Source organism: Scyliorhinus torazame, chromosome 30, assembly GCF_047496885.1.
Source record: "Scyliorhinus torazame isolate Kashiwa2021f chromosome 30, sScyTor2.1, whole genome shotgun sequence".
NCBI classification, from domain to species: domain Eukaryota; kingdom Metazoa; phylum Chordata; class Chondrichthyes; order Carcharhiniformes; family Scyliorhinidae; genus Scyliorhinus; species Scyliorhinus torazame.
Window position 1 is genome coordinate 10,261,814 of NC_092736.1, and position 16,473 is coordinate 10,278,286.

The 16,473-nt window shown below is 45.1% G+C and overlaps 1 protein-coding gene across 3 annotated transcripts; it reads right to left on the reverse strand.

Moving 5' to 3' along the window:
- Positions 1–1,289: 1,289 nt before the first annotated feature.
- LOC140404362 (insulin gene enhancer protein ISL-1-like) lies at positions 1,290–11,926 on the reverse strand. 3 transcript variants are annotated; one of them, XM_072492787.1, is made up of 6 exons: positions 11,771–11,926; positions 11,269–11,458; positions 10,536–10,792; positions 8,933–9,216; positions 6,865–7,032; positions 1,290–2,170 (listed from the first exon to the last, which is right to left on the reverse strand). In XM_072492787.1, the coding sequence occupies exons 1-6, from the start codon at positions 11,826–11,828 to the stop codon at positions 2,054–2,056; spliced, it is 1,074 nt and encodes a 357-aa protein (XP_072348888.1). In that variant the 5' UTR covers positions 11,829–11,926; the 3' UTR covers positions 1,290–2,053. The 3 variants fall into 3 exon arrangements, with proteins under 3 accessions (XP_072348888.1, XP_072348887.1, XP_072348889.1); XM_072492786.1 differs by having other exon boundaries at positions 8,933–9,219; XM_072492788.1 differs by having other exon boundaries at positions 8,933–9,219; positions 11,269–11,550; positions 11,771–11,908.
- Between the last annotated feature and the right edge of the window lie 4,547 nt (positions 11,927–16,473).

Below are 16,473 nucleotides of genomic sequence, written 5' to 3' on the forward strand. Positions count from 1 at the left end.
CTATCTACCTCCGTCTATCTATCTATCTATTTATATCTATGTATCTATCTACCTACATCTATCTATGTTTGAAAAAATGAAATTAAAATTGCTTATTGTCACAAGTAGGCTTCAAATGAAGTTACTGTGAAAAGCCCCTAGTCGCCACATTCCGGCGCCTGTTCGGGGAGGCCGGCACGGAAATTGAACTGTGCTGCTGGCCTGCCTTGGTCTGCTTTAAAAGCCAGCGATTTAGCCCAGTGTGCTAAACCAGCCCCTCTATCTACCTCCGTCTATCTATGTATCTATCTACCTCCATCTAGCTATCTATCTATCTACCTCTGTCTATCTGTCTATCTATCTATATATCTATCTACCTACCTCCATCTATCTATGTATCTATCTATCTATGTATCTATCTACTTCCGTCTATCTATAAATCTACCTAGGTCTATCTATCTACCTATCTACATCTATGCATCTATCTACCTCTGTCTATCTATGTATCTATTTACCTCCATCTATAAATCTACCTATGTCTATCTATCTACCTATCTACATCTATCTATGTATCTATCTACCTACCTACATCTATCTATGTATCTATTTACCTCTGTCTATCTATCTATGTATCTATCTATCTACCTCCGTCTATCTATCTACCTACCTTCATCTATCTATCTATGTATCTATCTACCTCCGTCTATCTACCCCCATCTATCTACCTATCTATCTATCCCCCCCACCACTCCTATGTTTGGTATTTCGGTGCCTTTATCTCAACTTCATTAATCTTAATATATGAATTACTAACTACTGATACTGTGGGTGAGGCCATAAGAGCAGCCGTGAGTCGAGATCTGAAGTATCGGCTTGACCCCGCCGAGCTGTCACTCAGATCCAACCCTTGGTAATTGATGTCTCCACGTCTGAAACATATTTACAGGGAAACCGCCGTTCCCTGTCTCAATCTCGTGGACATGTCAGTTTCTACAGAATATATATGTAAGGATATATTCTACTCACAAATTGGATTTTAAACTCTTTCACTTTATATACATGGTTATTGTAAATGCCCATAATATTCCCCTACCACTTTCTGGTGTTTTAAATATATATAGAGAGAGAGATCAGATTTAATTCTTATTGACCATCTTTACTGCCTCTCTTTTCTAAAGTGGTGATGAAATAATGGTTAAATTCCCTGCAAGTTGGGAATTTCAGGTTATTTGGGAGACCGTTTATTGAGATTTCCCTCGCCCCTTCCAGTTTGAACGGTGTCTCTGTTCTAACATTTTACACAACTGACAGATGGCAGAACTGATAACTTTATTAAGATCAAATATTTAATCCCATTATCAACTGTGTCTCTTACAATAAATAGCAAATAACTTACTTCCATTCTTTAAGAGATTCACATAGTTTCTCTCTCCGTCGAGTTTGGTACATATACACTTTTAACTCGTGTGTTTTTTTTCTAGAAAAAAAATGCTTCCATACTGTAACATTTTCCAGTGATCATGCTGATTTTTTGTTGTTGTTGAAACAATCAAGAAGAGATTGTGGGAGGGTGTTTAGTGTCTTGTCTGAGAATCGAATCGCTGGAGTGAGACAATAAATGGACGTTTTCAGATCTAGTAGAGAGGGAGGGAGGCGAAATTCCACCAGGCTCACAACCCTGAGTGAGAGGCAACATTTTCAAGCTAACTTCAGGAAGAATAGATTTGTGTGTTTTTTTTTAAAGACAATCGTGTTCTGGTCCTCACCCGTTCGATATCTTGAATATTCAACCCTCCACAATCCGCCTCCTGTCTCTCCCGTCAGTCTATAGTCTCCGAATTTGGCTTCGATGTATTTACAACTCGAAGATTCATCAACAAGTTGTCTGTGGTGGCAGTATGTTCGTATGTAAAAATTCCATGTGCATATTGTTGGAAGCCATTGCGAGTCTCTCTGATATATATCTATATATATATAAAAGTGGGAGCGAGGAGAGGTTTTCTTGCTCTGTAGCTGCTCTTTCAACATGCGGGGGTCTTGGGAACATGCAGTGACGGGTCTGCAGGAGCATCTCTCACGTCTGCACAGGGCTGGGTACCATGCTGTTCGGGGTGTCCGGCAACTGCGAGGACAGGGAGGTCACATCACTTCCAGAGGAGTTGGGCAGAGAGCCGGCTTCTGAGAAGGTTACCTGTGGGAGGCCAAAAGTGGGGGATAAATACACAGGGAGAGCAGTCCTATCACTCCAAGAGTCGCCCCGGGCGTGTAGAGCTAAACAAAAAGCACACATGCCTCAATAAAAAGCGCCAATGTTCATAGGTGGTTTAACAAGGGGCAGAGGGGACACATATTCAGCAGCGTTACCCTTTGTCAGATTGGGCAATGTGAAATTCACAAGTTACAAATTCATTAGGTTACATCGTAAATGCAGTCTGTAACCATTTAACACGATGTAGCCGGGAATAGGCCAATCGATTTGGACACTTGCAAAGCAGAAATATTCGAAGGAATATTCGAATTGCATGGTAGATGGAGAAAATTCCTCTCTGCGCTAACGAACCCTCTTTTTTCCCAGTCCTCTGTCCGCCCCACAACCTCCAGCACAGGAGCCCCCCCCCCCCCCCGCCCCCCCAAAAAAAACAGAAAAAGAATTGAGCCCAGTGCTGTCAGCAGCAATCAGATTCTCCCCCCCCCCCCCCCCCCCCTCCCCCCCCCAGTTGCAACACACACTTCTGACACTGATTAAGTTTCACTCTGAGGTGTTTCGGTACAATTGTGATACATGTAACATTCGCCGTGCACTTTCAATGTGAGTCAGGCAGTCCTGGACAACACTTTCTGTAATTATAATGTTCCTTTGATCGTATTGAAGCGCCTCAACAATGCAACAGAATCTATGTAGTAATCTTATGTATCACTGCATTTCCTGTGATGACCGTTTCGAAACTTTATTTTAGATATTTTATTAATATTAATGCAAAAACAAACCCTGCACGTTTGTACAGGCACATTGCAGCCTGGAGCTACGGATCCTGATAGTAGAGGTTCCAATTTCCTTCCATCCTGTGACTAGCAAGGAATCTCTCCCACTCTTTTCTTTCACTCTCCCACTAAACATATGGATGATAATGGCATAGTGTAGGTTAGATGGCTTTTGTTTCGGTGCAACATCGTGGGCCGAAGGGCCTGTACTGCGCTGTATTGTTCTATGTTCTATGTTCTTACCGCCTCCAAGTGGTGGGTGTTGGAAGGATTTTGCAAGTTGACACTCAGCCTGTTTGACTGCTTGATGAACGCACCTTCCTTTCCAACTTCTCTTATTATAGAAACTGGGTGGGCAGCATGGTGGCGCAGTGGGTTAGCACTGCTGCCTCTCAGCACCAAGGTCCCAGGTTCGATCCCGGCTCTGGGTCACTGTCCGTGTGGAGTTTGCACATTCTCCCCGTGTTTGTGTGGGTTTCGCCCCCACAACCCAAAAGATGTGCAGGCTAGGTGGATTGGTCACGCTAAAAAAAAAAAAATTGCCCCTTAATTGGAAAAAATTGATTGGGTACTCTAAATTTTTTATATTTTTTTAAATAATAGAAACTAGGTGAAATTGAATTAACACCAACCCCACCCTCTCCATTAATAGGCTCAGTAAATTATTCCAAACCCGTATCACTCCGAGAAGCAAATAAAACGTCTTTTTAATAGAATTATAGGCTTTACAGTGCAGGGGGAGGCCATTCGGCCCATCGAGTTTGAACCGGCCCTTGGAACGAGCACCCTACTTAAGCCCACACCTCCAACCGGAGCCCAGTAACCCCACCTAAACCTTTTTGGACACTAAGGGCAATTTAGCATGCCCAATCCACCTAACCTGCACATCTTTGGACTGTGGGAGGAAACCGGAGCACCCGGAGGAAACCCACGCAGACACGGGGAGAACGTGCAGACTCCGCACAGGCAGTGACCCAAGCCGGGAATCGGACCTGGCTCCCTGGAGCTGTGAAGCAACAGTGCTAACCATTGTGCTACCGTGCCACCTAAGAAACAAAACACCTTGAATTGGGGTCAGGAGTCGACTATGCCACATTTTGCACCCTGCTCATCGCAGTGGCTTTCTCTGGGTCCATTGGCTTTGTCTGAATGTGTGCACTGGAGGTTCCCGTCAGTGAAAAGGCAAAGCATCCTGTCCTCTTCAGGGGCTCTAGGACCCATATGATTGGGGCAAGCAACTATGTGTCCCCTTAACTGATCACTTTGAAGAATCCTCAATGAGCCAAACAGAGTTTCAGCCCGGGAGTGCCAATTAGAATATTGAACTCAAAGACAGACCCGGGAGAGAGAATAAAACAAACTGAATGAAACGAATATTCAGTTAAAAGAATGAGATAAAGAGAGTGAAAGAAAAAGTAATAATGTGTTTTCATTTGACGTATTTCTAAAATAGTTCAAATCTGAAGGAATGAGACTCCACACTTTAAAAATAATTTTCAATGCCAGAGAGATAATTTGGCAGTAATTAAGAATGATCACACTGTTAAAAGGGTACTTGGAGGGCAGCATGGTGGTGCAGTGGTTAGCACTGCAGCACCATGGTGCCGAGGTCTCAGGTTCAATCCCGTTTCTGGGTCACTGTCTGTGTGGAGTTTGCACATCCTCCCCGTGTCTTTCGCCCCCACATCCCAAAGATGTGCAGGCTAGGTGGATTGGCCATGCTAAATTGCCCCTTAATTGGAAAAAATGAATTGGGTGCTCTAAATTTATTTTAAAAAATAATGGACTGGTTCTAACTTTTTCTAGCAAGTTTATTCCTTACCTAAGGGAGTAGGTGCAGCAACTTCAGGTTTTGGACAAGATGAAGTGGCACGTTATGGTGCAGATCTTAGAGGAGCCAGAAATATCGGGCAAACACTTCTGCATTTCTGTGTTTAACTACATGTGTGCTTTTGATGACTGATTTCCGGATAAATAATTGGACCTCACCATCATCTCTGCTGCGCAATATGGCCCATTAGGCTTGCTGAAGCACCAGTGCAGTCACAGAGGGGGTGCTGCACTGTCTCAAATGCACACTTTGGATCAGATGTTAAACTGAGGCTTGTCTGTAGGCTCACCCTTATCTAAATAATTTCTCGGAAGAAAGCTAGTGGATTTCCCCTCCTGTCTTGCCTGGTAACTAATACCACCCTCAAAAAATGACTGATCTCTTAGTGGCAGCTGGCAGTGTATAATTTTTAATTCTAGGCTCTAAAGCATTTTGGGAGATACAGGGACCCGAGATCAGTGGTGTATTCTATATAAATACATGCCCATTAGTTGGTGCATGTTTATAATCCAAATGCTGTCCAATCATATATACTATACAGAAATATGCTTGGCATGTGCAATTTATATAGGACATATAATTATACAGAACTGTATAATGTGCATATATTATACACATCTTTCACCATAAATTAATATTTTTTTCAGCAATATACACTGTGCACAAGTATCTGCAGCTCACATTGTAAGCAAAAATTCTAAATATCCCACCTCAATTTATTACATGTTTTATTGCACAGGTCTAGCTGAAGGCCAATTCTGTTTGAGACAGTTAGGAAATAGGCAGAGACTCGGCTGAACTCACTGAACAGGTCCAGGTGATTTTTATTTTTACAAAATATTTGTGGCCTCAAATATATTTGCTGTTCCAAGTGAGGGTGGGGATGGACGGTCTGGTAGGGCGGGCTGGGGTGGGGGTGATTCCTGGGAAGTTACTGTCAGTGTACAGTCTCCGATGTTGAGGGTGGATGACCACTTGATATCTTGCCGGACGTTTCAGGCTGCTGAATCTCACTGAACCATGAGATAATACCATGTAGCGCTTGTATCTAACGAGCACTGAGTGTTACATCTCCGTGCCTTGAGTGAATAGAGGGCACCCAGACAGGGTTAATCTGTCCTGCTGGTGTAATGCCCTTTTCCAATCAGTGATTCGGGGCAGGGGGCACTGCGAGGTGGCCTATTAGTCAGATAACCCAGGACATGATTATGCAAATTGAAATGTGCTCTTCCCCAGTGGTCGAGACCAGGTGGGCTGGGACCCTGTGTTTGACAATGTTGCTATTTTGGTGGATGTGTCTCCACTCACCCAGGAGTAATATTGCATCTTTGTATGCACCCAGATGCCGCGGGAGTTTCTTCCACCCCCTAAACTGCCCCCCCCCCCAAATGCTCATTTCAAAACCAAATCGGAATCAGGCCTCGTTCTGAAAACCAATTTAACAAACTTTGAATTAAATCCGGATTGGGGCCCCCTCAAACAGAACACAAAGCAGAACATCAGATAGCGACTGAATGGATCCCTGCCCCACACACTGGAAGCAGAGGTGTCCGATCTGAATGGCCCTTTAATATTTTACACCTATCACTGCTTTAAAGTTAAACATTTAACTTCCAACGCCATGAATGTTGTAGCGGTAAAACCTGGCCGAGCTATTGGTCATTTAATTAAATTTAATAGCTCCTCATGGAGCTCAATTTCATTTTGTTTGTAATACACGTGTTAAGCGCTTTTGGATGGTACCGGCGCTATAAAAATATAATTGTTTTATTAGGCAGTTCATTCTTCAATTTCCACACAGTTGGGGGAGGTGTTCTGTGCGCTTATATGTAACTTATCGAATCTTCAATTTCGCTAGGGAGAGAAATGATGGAATGTCCCCATGCGAAAAGGGGGTTAAAATGCAACCGTTTTCGAGGTCCCCATCCCATTTATTTACTGGAGGGGGAGGGGATCCCGGGGGTTGGTAGTGGTGGTGGGCTCTCTCTCCTCCCCCCCCCCACCCACCCCCACCACCACCACCACCCCACCCCCACCCCCACACCCCACATGGACTGGGCTCTCACACTTACCAGCTGTTGAAAGGCAGGTTGATCGAGCTCCGTCTGGAGCGCGAACTCGCTGAGTGCTTTCCAGGGCGGCTGGTAGGATTGAACCTCCACCGCGTTCCCTTGCACGGACCCATCGTGCCGGATCGGGCTGCCCGCGACCATCGGCGTCCCCGTCAAGCCTTGCAGACTCTGTGTGTGTGTGTGTGTGTGTGGTGGGGGAGGGAGGGGGACAGAGAGAGAGAGCATCAGCACCGCATACACTACCAGTACCCCACACACGCGATGAGGGCAGTCAGTGCATACGCCAACTCCAATTCCTTCACACCAGGATTTTGTCTCAATTCTTTGTGACTCGATGCCACAATTTAGTTCACCTTTGAGGCTCGCAATTGCTTTTCTAAACAACCCCGTGTCCCTAGACACTGCCTATCAATTGTTTGTTTTGCACAACGATTGGAATAATAACACCAAACATCTCGCCGCACAACCTGATAAATATAACATTGATTGAGTGGCTAAATAAACTGGATGGCGTGTCTGTTTTTTTTATATCGTTCAGACATTGCCCGTCTGCCAAGGTGCTCCCGCATCATTACTGCTGTATAAATATACCACTTTTTAAAAACAGATCTAATTCACAGGCAGGCATCTAGGATTTATTGGGACTACCCTCTGTATTCGCCATAACCGTTCCCCAGACAGATAGGGAGCGAAGCCATGAAATGGTATTTGCATCGTTTAAATGGGCTTCGCACGATTTCTCTCCAACCCAATGTGTGTGTGGGGGGAGTCTAAACAAAGTGTTTATTTTGAATAAATCCACCTCTCCCGCACTAAACGTCCGCCACTGTCTAGAGTGGACCTACAAGACAGAGAGCGAGAGAGAGAAACAGCTACTCTCCCATCGCCCCGAATAGACAATCCTGTAACATTGTTATAACAAAACCGTCCCATCTCCTTTAGAAACCGGCTGAAGCATTGACTGTCCCCGGACCCGTGACCAAATCGTCTCTTCCTCCTACACTATTATCGATGCTGTTTACTCCCATTCTCGCCACAGACTCAATATGAATTGGCACTTCCAACAGGCGCAAAATGGGTCTGTGATAAAATCCAAAACACGTTCTTTGGGGAACGCAATCTTCAGCGGATTCCTCTGTTGAGATTTCGCTGGCTGGGACCTGGTTTTCAAATTACACTTTCACAACACACATGCCGGGGACAGGCTATAAACCCCTCACCCCCCCAAAAACAATCAAAGTGGCTGAAATTCCTCAATCATAACCCATTCTACATCAACCGGTGTAATCTTCGCTACCAGGGGCTTTGTGATTACCGAAGACAGGGAACCTGGGCTGTATTCTTCACACAAGCAGCATTTTTGTTTTGTTCCATACTCCTGTCTACGGCACCCCTAAGGCCCCATCACTCCTGACTGTGTGTGACAGCCGTGTCTACACTTCGTCGGCTGTGATGAACATCTCGTTGACTTTCGACTTGGACCCGGCGCGGTCCCAGTCTGGATATCACTTTAAAACAACCATTTAAATAAACAAGTGAACTTGCGGTCACTGGCGATCTTGGAAACCCTTTACAAACAGGGAACCCGAATCATTTATCAGATTCAGAAGGGGGGGGGGGGGGGGGGGAAGAGTGAGTTCATTCGGGTTTCCCTGTTTTACAGTTTAAAAAAAAAATCCGACCTGCCCAATTATTACCGTCCATCTCAAACTCTTAAAAATCCTATTCTGGGCTATCTACACTTTTATTTTAGACTGGCCCCCACAGGGTCACCGACAATTTCCACCGCTTCCATCATCATCGACCGACTGGCCGCTTGGTTTGAATGTTTGGGAGTTTTTAATCTTAATTGAATGGACTTCCACAAAATCAGCAGCATGTTAACTCTGCCCCACTTGCTCACTGTACAGGCCACTGACTAACGCAGAGCAAACAGCCCGAGTCTATCAGATCAACAAAAATAAAGTCTATTTCTTCCGTGGCTGAGAGAGGGGTTTGTGGGATCTCTCCCCTGCTTGTCATTCCTGAAATTAAATACTTTTTATTCAGGAGTTGCAGGCCTACTCACGGTTTTGTCGCCGTGTTGTTGCTGTTGGATCTGCTTAATGAAGTTGATTTTCTTTTTATCCTTGCAGCGCTTGTTCTGAAACCAGACCCTGATGACCCGGGGACTGAGGCCGGTCATTTCCACCAGTTGTTCCTTCATCAGGGCGTCCGGCCTGGGGTTGGCCGCGTAGCAGGTCCGCAGCGTGTGCAGCTGCTTCTCGTTCAGGACCGTCCGCACCCGGGTCGTCTTCTCCTGCTGCTTGTGGACGTGAGGCCTCAGGGAGGGCTGGCGGGCCGAGATCGGCTCTGCTGCGAAGCAGCCATAACAACAACAATTACAAAAAAATAAAACATACAGGCCCCCCCCCCAAAAAAATAGGCACCAACAAGTCACACACAGACAGACACAGACATGACAAACACAAACCTCTAACATCCACTTGGATTCTCCAATATGGGGCACAGGGTGATTGTTTATTTTTTTTAAAATAAAACATTTAATTCGGACTTCATTTAAACCCGGAGACGGCTCCAAGCCTCTCCTAACAGGACAAACAAGTTTCAAAATGCACCCGACAACAATTCAATTTCGGGGGAAGCTGCACAGTCCCATCTCCAATCTGCACACCAGCCCTTGCACCTTGTGTGTGTATGTATGCAAACGTTGTACAATCTGGCGATCAGTCTACAGTGCCGCGTCCTGATATATTAGCAGTTTGAGCTCTCACGTATATATGTATCTATAGTCAGAGATACATTAAATCACTGAAAATACTGCACTGTAAATTCTATGATAATCTATGATACTCGCCACGCTGTAAACCTACAGCGAAATCTGCAACCCCACGCAACAGCTATTTCGTTAAATCTCAGCGAATTCCGCACCGTGGATTCTTTAAACGTGTCCCTGAAAGGCACAGGGGTGTCAACAGTATTTTGTAAAGCCGAATCTAATTCGCTTTAAACGCCTGCCCCCAATCTCTCGCAACCAAAAGTCTTCCCCGAAACGTTTTGAGCTGAAATATCTGATGTACGAATTCAGATTGTTTACCGTCTCGATTTAAAATTTGTTGAGATTTACAGGGAGCCGCTGGAAATGGATAAGCGAGGCCGGAGGTGTCTTTTTAAAAAAAATTTAGGCCTGAAAAATAAAAGATTTCATTTGTTTTTGCACTCCCAGCTTGCTCGCTTCTTATGTGCGGCTATTTGCACCAGATTCTATATTTTTATGCGGCTTTCCTACAAATATATTTGGTTAAAGGCACATCCTGGAAAATAAGGGAGATTATAAACGGTGACAAAATTGTTTCATTGCTAAACCCGCGACACCAAATTTCTTCGATAATACATAAATCCAGATATATTTAACATCAAGTGCAACTTCAGCTGGGGTAGACTGAAGGACAATGGGTGGGTGGGGGGGATTTATGGGTGTAACAGTATTGTCTGCCTTCTCATACACTTTCCCTCCCCTCAATATTCCTATTTGCTAATTGAAAAATGTGCTTATTAGATTTAGGCTGAAGGTCAAGTCAGCGACTGGGGGGGGGGGGGGGGGGCTGCCTGCCTGTGTGCAGCTGACTGTCTCCCCCACCCTCCCCTCCTCCACCCCCTCCTCTCTTAACCTGCCATCTGGAGGGTTCTGCCGCCGGGGACCGGGCTCAGGGGGTCACCCCCGGCCGAGGCTCTCTCCACCACCTCGTGATCGGCTCGGCAAAAGAGCTCGTCGTCCCGGAGGGCGAACTCGTCGCCGGGGACGAGCTGGCGGCTGCACGCCACACAGCGGAAGCAGTCGATGTGGTAGACGCGGTTCCGAGCCCTCATCACGAAATCGCTCCGGCTGAAAGTCAAACTGCACTTGGCGCACTTAGTCCCGAACAATCTGCGGTGGTGGGAGGAAAGAGGAGGTGGGGAATTGGGGTGAGGGGGGGAATTGGGGTGAGGGGGGGGGGGGGGTGAAGAGAAAAAAAATGTATTTAACTTCAATATGACTGCAACATTCCCCCCCCCCCACACACACACATGTTTGGTGACTGAACGCTTGCTGTTGTCCCGCATTATCAACAAACGAAATTCACACCCCAACCCATGTTTAAAAAACAAAACCAGGCGCTGTACAAATAACATTTTCAGCTGGATGTCCGCCAGGGGAGAGGGAAAAAAATGGATCTAATTCCTGAAATCGGTGATGGTTTAATAAGGATGACATTCGTAGTGCGAGAGTTTTAGTTGCAATCTCCCAGGTTGCAGTTTGTTGCAATCATTTGAAACATTGTGGCGACTCTGGGTTCCTCGTTAGATTCCACTCCCCACCCCCAAACCCCTTTTTGCATTTTGCTCCATGCACCGCTTCCTCACCTAATGTAATCCCTCTTGCAGTAAGTCTTGCCGTCCCTCACGAAACAAGTGCAGCTCTCGTCCAGGTACTGGCTGCACTCGGCGCACTTCAAGCAGGCGGCGTGCCACTCCAGATCCGGGGACACCCGCAGGATGAACTGGTCGTGGATCTGGCTCCCGCACCCTACACACATGGCAATCCCGTGTTTCTCTGACAGGACAAAACATTTGCACTGAGCATTTTACCCTTGGAAACTAATCGTTGCACTTTTTGTTTAATCTTTTCGCGGCTTAGACTGGCATCTAAACATTGAAGGGAGGAGGGGAGAGAAAAAAGCACAAAGGTGAGTTGCGGGCGCTTGAAGAGGCTCAAGGTAACCCACTGAACATCCAGCTAGCACTGACACTTGTTATTACACATATGTATCATTTTCAGTTGTGGGAGAAACTAGGGGGAGTGGGGGGATACAATGCAGGCTTGTTTCCCCCCTCCCACCCTCCCTGCAAGGCATGTTGTACTTACTTTTGCAATGATCCCCCATAGCACCAAGAAAAGGTGTGTTACAAATGATATCCACCATGCAGAAAGAGGGAAGCACCGATCCCAACAAACGGAAGTGTTAAAACTGCGGTGAAAGATCAGCTGCGAGCTGTCGGGATGTCTGATAACAAATATTTGGGGTTAACGGGCTGTCCCCCCCCCCCTCCCCCGCACGTTGTGGATTCCCATCCCCCCGCCTCCCTCCCCTCTGCCGCACGTCCCGCCGGACGTCACCACGCAGGATGGACCGCCTGACGTCACAATGACTTCGGCGTGGCCGGCCGAAGGGCGGGCTCACATTGGTCGGGAGGCGCGGACATGTATCAAATCAGAAAAAGTATCCGCCCGCCCGGCAGCGAAACTGACGAGCGGTTTGTAACCATTTTTGTTTTGTTATTGTTGCAACCGGCAGGTTCCTGTGCTCCCGCTCAGCTGAGCGTCTGCTCCATGAGAGAGATGAGAATTCTGCATGTTCTTACTTTCGAAACGACCTTGTTGCCTTCCTCTCGAACGGCGTTGAAAACTTTTTTTAAATAATAATAATCAGAAATCCTCTCTACCCTCTCGCGTTAAAATCAGCCGTCTAGAAATTATTATGAAATGAAAATCGCTTATTGTCACAAGTAGGCTTCAAATGAAGTTACTGTGAAAAGCTCCTAAATTATTACTTCTTTTTAAATCAAGAATTTACTATTTATAAGAATCTTTCAAAAAAAAAGTTCCCCCCTGCCATTTCTCATGCTGGGGTGGCCAAGGTTAGTGGGATGATGGCAGTTTCAGGTATTCTTAACGATTAATTTGAAGGTAAAGCGCACCCGCGTGTCACCTCAGTTGAGACATTCGTGGATAAAACCTCGGCATTATTGACATTAACTTGCGAGCTCCGTTTAAATGTATTCTGCCACTCGCTCGGGGACAAATATACATTGCAGTCAAATACTTAAATTCCTACATTCGACTGAGACTGTATCACAAATGTGTTACCTATTGGCGAGAACGCGCCTTTAAGGCTAAATCCAATTACAAGCTAAAATACTATTATTTTCAGATATAAAATAGGCGGCCCAGAGTGAAGGTAATTGACAAAGTGTTAGAGGGAAAATTATGCAGCGGGTTGTGATGATGTGGGATGTGCTATCTTCAAGGGCGATGGGAGATGATTCAATAATAACTTTCTGAAGAGAATTGGATCATTACTTGAAGGAAGATTTTTTTTCACGGATTATCAGACAGGAATTGGGGAATGGAACAAATTGGATAAATCTTTCAGAGAGCAAGCACCGGCGCGATGTCTCCTCCTGTGCAGTCCCATTTGATAATTCTGTAACATTTTGTTTGTTGGATTGACAAAGCTGCCTTCTTGCTTAAACATTTGTTGGGTTGTTCCGTTTTGGGTTAGAGTTGTTCGGCGCTTTAGCGAGTCTCATTCTACAATGCTAAACGCATTAAAATTCATTTCAAACCAGACCACCCTGAATAAACTAATGTTCGTTTATTTAAAAAAAAAGTTTTTTTGAGGCGTGACTCTGACGTGCTGGAGTCAGCACCTCTCCAATCCGATTGGGAATGTTTTCTGGGGGGATTCAAATAATATTGGTAAAGTATTAAAATAATGATTACAGATTATTAGCTTTACCTATAATCGGATTATTAAAAATGTGTATTTTACAAAATGCTAACTGCCCATAATATGCACCCGTTTCATAACGGCTGCACTTATCTATCCATAGGCTGCGCTCTTAAAGAGTTCTTTTAGTATTGACATCTCTGGAGGAACCTAATTGATATTGTTTTAGACACTAACAATTTGCAATACTTCTGAGCAACAGAACGAATGTTTCTTTTAATATAAATTTAGAGTGCCCAATTCTTTTTTTTCCCAATTAAGGGGCAATTTAGCCTGTCCAATCCACCTACCCTGCACATCTTTGGGTTGTGGGGGTGAGACTCGCGCAGACACTGGGAGAATGTGCAAACTCCACACGGACGAACGATTATAATGCACTGTATAATTGAAATTCGCTTGCAGGTGAAATAGATTTGGTTGAAGATGGGCATGCGAATAAATGTATATTACAGCAATGATACTTTGAAAAGTAAACACATAAATGTAGTCCTTGTAACTCCGCAGATTTTGTGTGTTTAAAAAAATTGGTATCGTTTTGACTTTATATTTCGAAAGCTCACCTTTTGGTTGTTTTCCTGCCTCCTAAGTAAATATATAAACAAAGATACACGAGGAGAAATATACCGAGGGCCTAATTAGGTTTGAAATGCTGTTTAAAATCTGTTCATCTTGGGATTCTTATAAAATATTTACCGCCTAAAGATAGGCAAAAAGCTTTGTGCGGCGAACTGAAATGAAGGAACCCCCAGTTTGAATTCATTTGCCAAAAAAAATAGACTTAATAGGGTTTGAATTTTTAATAATTGCAACATGTACGGCGTTTCAGCTTTAGAAGCTGCGGGAAGGGACAATTTGATCACTTGCTGACGAATCAAGGTTACAATGGCCCTTTTAATTACAGTTAAACAAATCTATAGCGTGGTCTGCCGTGTTAATAGCGACCGGTGTAATTTACACCAGTTACACAAAGATAGCGTGGTGTGTGTGTGTGCTTTTCGCTGATGCTGCCTGCAGCTTGCTGAAGTGATCTGGAGGAGGTCAGCCGTGCGAGCGCGCCCTCTGCCGTGAGACAGAGGACAAGACAAGACAATAAACCACAATTAACCATTTCTAACAATCGGTCAGATGGTTCCACATGACTTTTGACTGCGGCAGTAAGTGCAGAGCGGCGGGCGTTGCTGCGGGAAGTTCCTTTTCCGCGGGCGGTGGGGATGTCCACTCCAAACATGACCCCTATGAGTGTGGGGACGTTTAGATTCTGCGCCAGAGTTTCACCGAGGAAGGAAATACAGTCACAGTAACTGATACTTTTTCAAAGGGATTTGATCAAACTGATACACTTAGGGCATTGTTTCAGTATTTACCTTCTGAGTGCCGCGTTATGTTGTAACAGTCAAAAACAATTATGGCAGATGGAATTTAATGTAAGCAAGTGTGAGGTTATCCATTTTGGACCAAAAAAGGATAGAGCAGAGTACTTTCTAAAAGGAAAGAGGTTAGCTACAGTCGACGTCAAAACAGACTTGGGGTTCTGGTGCATTGGTCCTTAAAATGCCAGGAACAAGTGCAGAAAATAATCAAAAAGGCTAATGGAACGCTTTATATCTAGAGGATTGGAATATAAAGATACTGGGGATATGCTGCAGATATACAAAACCCTGGTTAGACCTCAGTTGGAGTCACTGTGAGCAGTTCTGGCACCGCACCTTTAGAAGGATAGTTTGGCCTTGGAGGAAGTGCAAGGTAGGTTTACAAAAATGATACTTGGATTGCAGGGGTCGGGTTACGAGGAAAGATTACACAAATTCGACCTGTTTTCGTTAGAATTTAGAAGGTGATCTGCTCAAAGTATTCAAGATATTAACAGGGAAAGACAGGGTAGATAAAGATAAACTATTTCCACTGGTTGGAGATTCTAAAACTAGGGGGATAATCTAAAAATTAGAGCCAAACTGTTCAGGATGGATGTTAGGAAGCACTTCACTCAAAGAGTGGTAGAGGTTTGGAATACTCTCCCACAAACAGCAGTTGAAGCTGGGTCAGTTCATTTTAAATCTGAGATAGATTTTTGTTAAGCAAAGATTTTTTTATTTTAAAAAATTAATTTAGAGTACCCAATTCATTTTTTCCAATTAAGGGGCAATTTAACGTGGCCAATCCACCTACCCTGCACACCTTTTTGGGTTGTGGGGGCGAAACCCACGCAAACACGGGGAGCTTGTTAAGCAAAGATATTAAGGGATATGTGCCAACGGCAGCTACATGGACTTAGGTCACAGATCAGTCATGATCTCATTGAATGGCGGGACAGGCTCGAGGGGCTGAATGGCCTACTCCTGTTCCGATGTTCCAAATAAGGAGGGACTTGCCTAGACGTTGCAGGGTCTTTGGGAATTGAGGTGCCGTGAACAGTGACGGGGAGCTGCTAAATGTGATTAAAAGGTAAACCGAACAAGGAGCAAGTTTCCTGACACCCAGATATCTGTCACTCACTTCTCTGTTAATTCTTTCCTCAATGGCATTGGAAAGGGCAAAGAAGCAGGAATCAACACACCACAGCCCAGGTACCACCCACCGACCTACGTAGGCAAAGAATCCTCCGGGAATATCCTACTTGGGTTATCGTTTGCTGTGCCCACTAATTTCTCTCTGTTTGTCTGTGCGCTGCTTCGGGGCTGTCCCCAAAGTTTCTTCATTAATCCCACCTTTTACCTCGGGGACGCAGTTTACCCGGGGGTCGAGTCTCAATCTGAGGCAGCGGCCGACCTGATGGCTCCTCTCCGCCAAAGATCATTCCTCTTGGAGTCTGCACCTCCTGAGGCTTGTCTATCGCCCACCAGGCAGTGTCCCGCCGGGTGTGTGCGGGGAATGTTTCACAAACTTCAGGAACCTTTTTCACAATAGCTTTAATTCCGGGGTTCTGGGAGACCCCTAAAAGCAGCGTGAAAAAGCCCAGGTCAATCCCTCAGCGCCTCCCTGAAGTGATTAATACTAGTCCAGGAGGCCTGGTCTGGAGCTGCTTCATGTGAAAAAATGCTGGACTCCGGGGGCGGGGGAA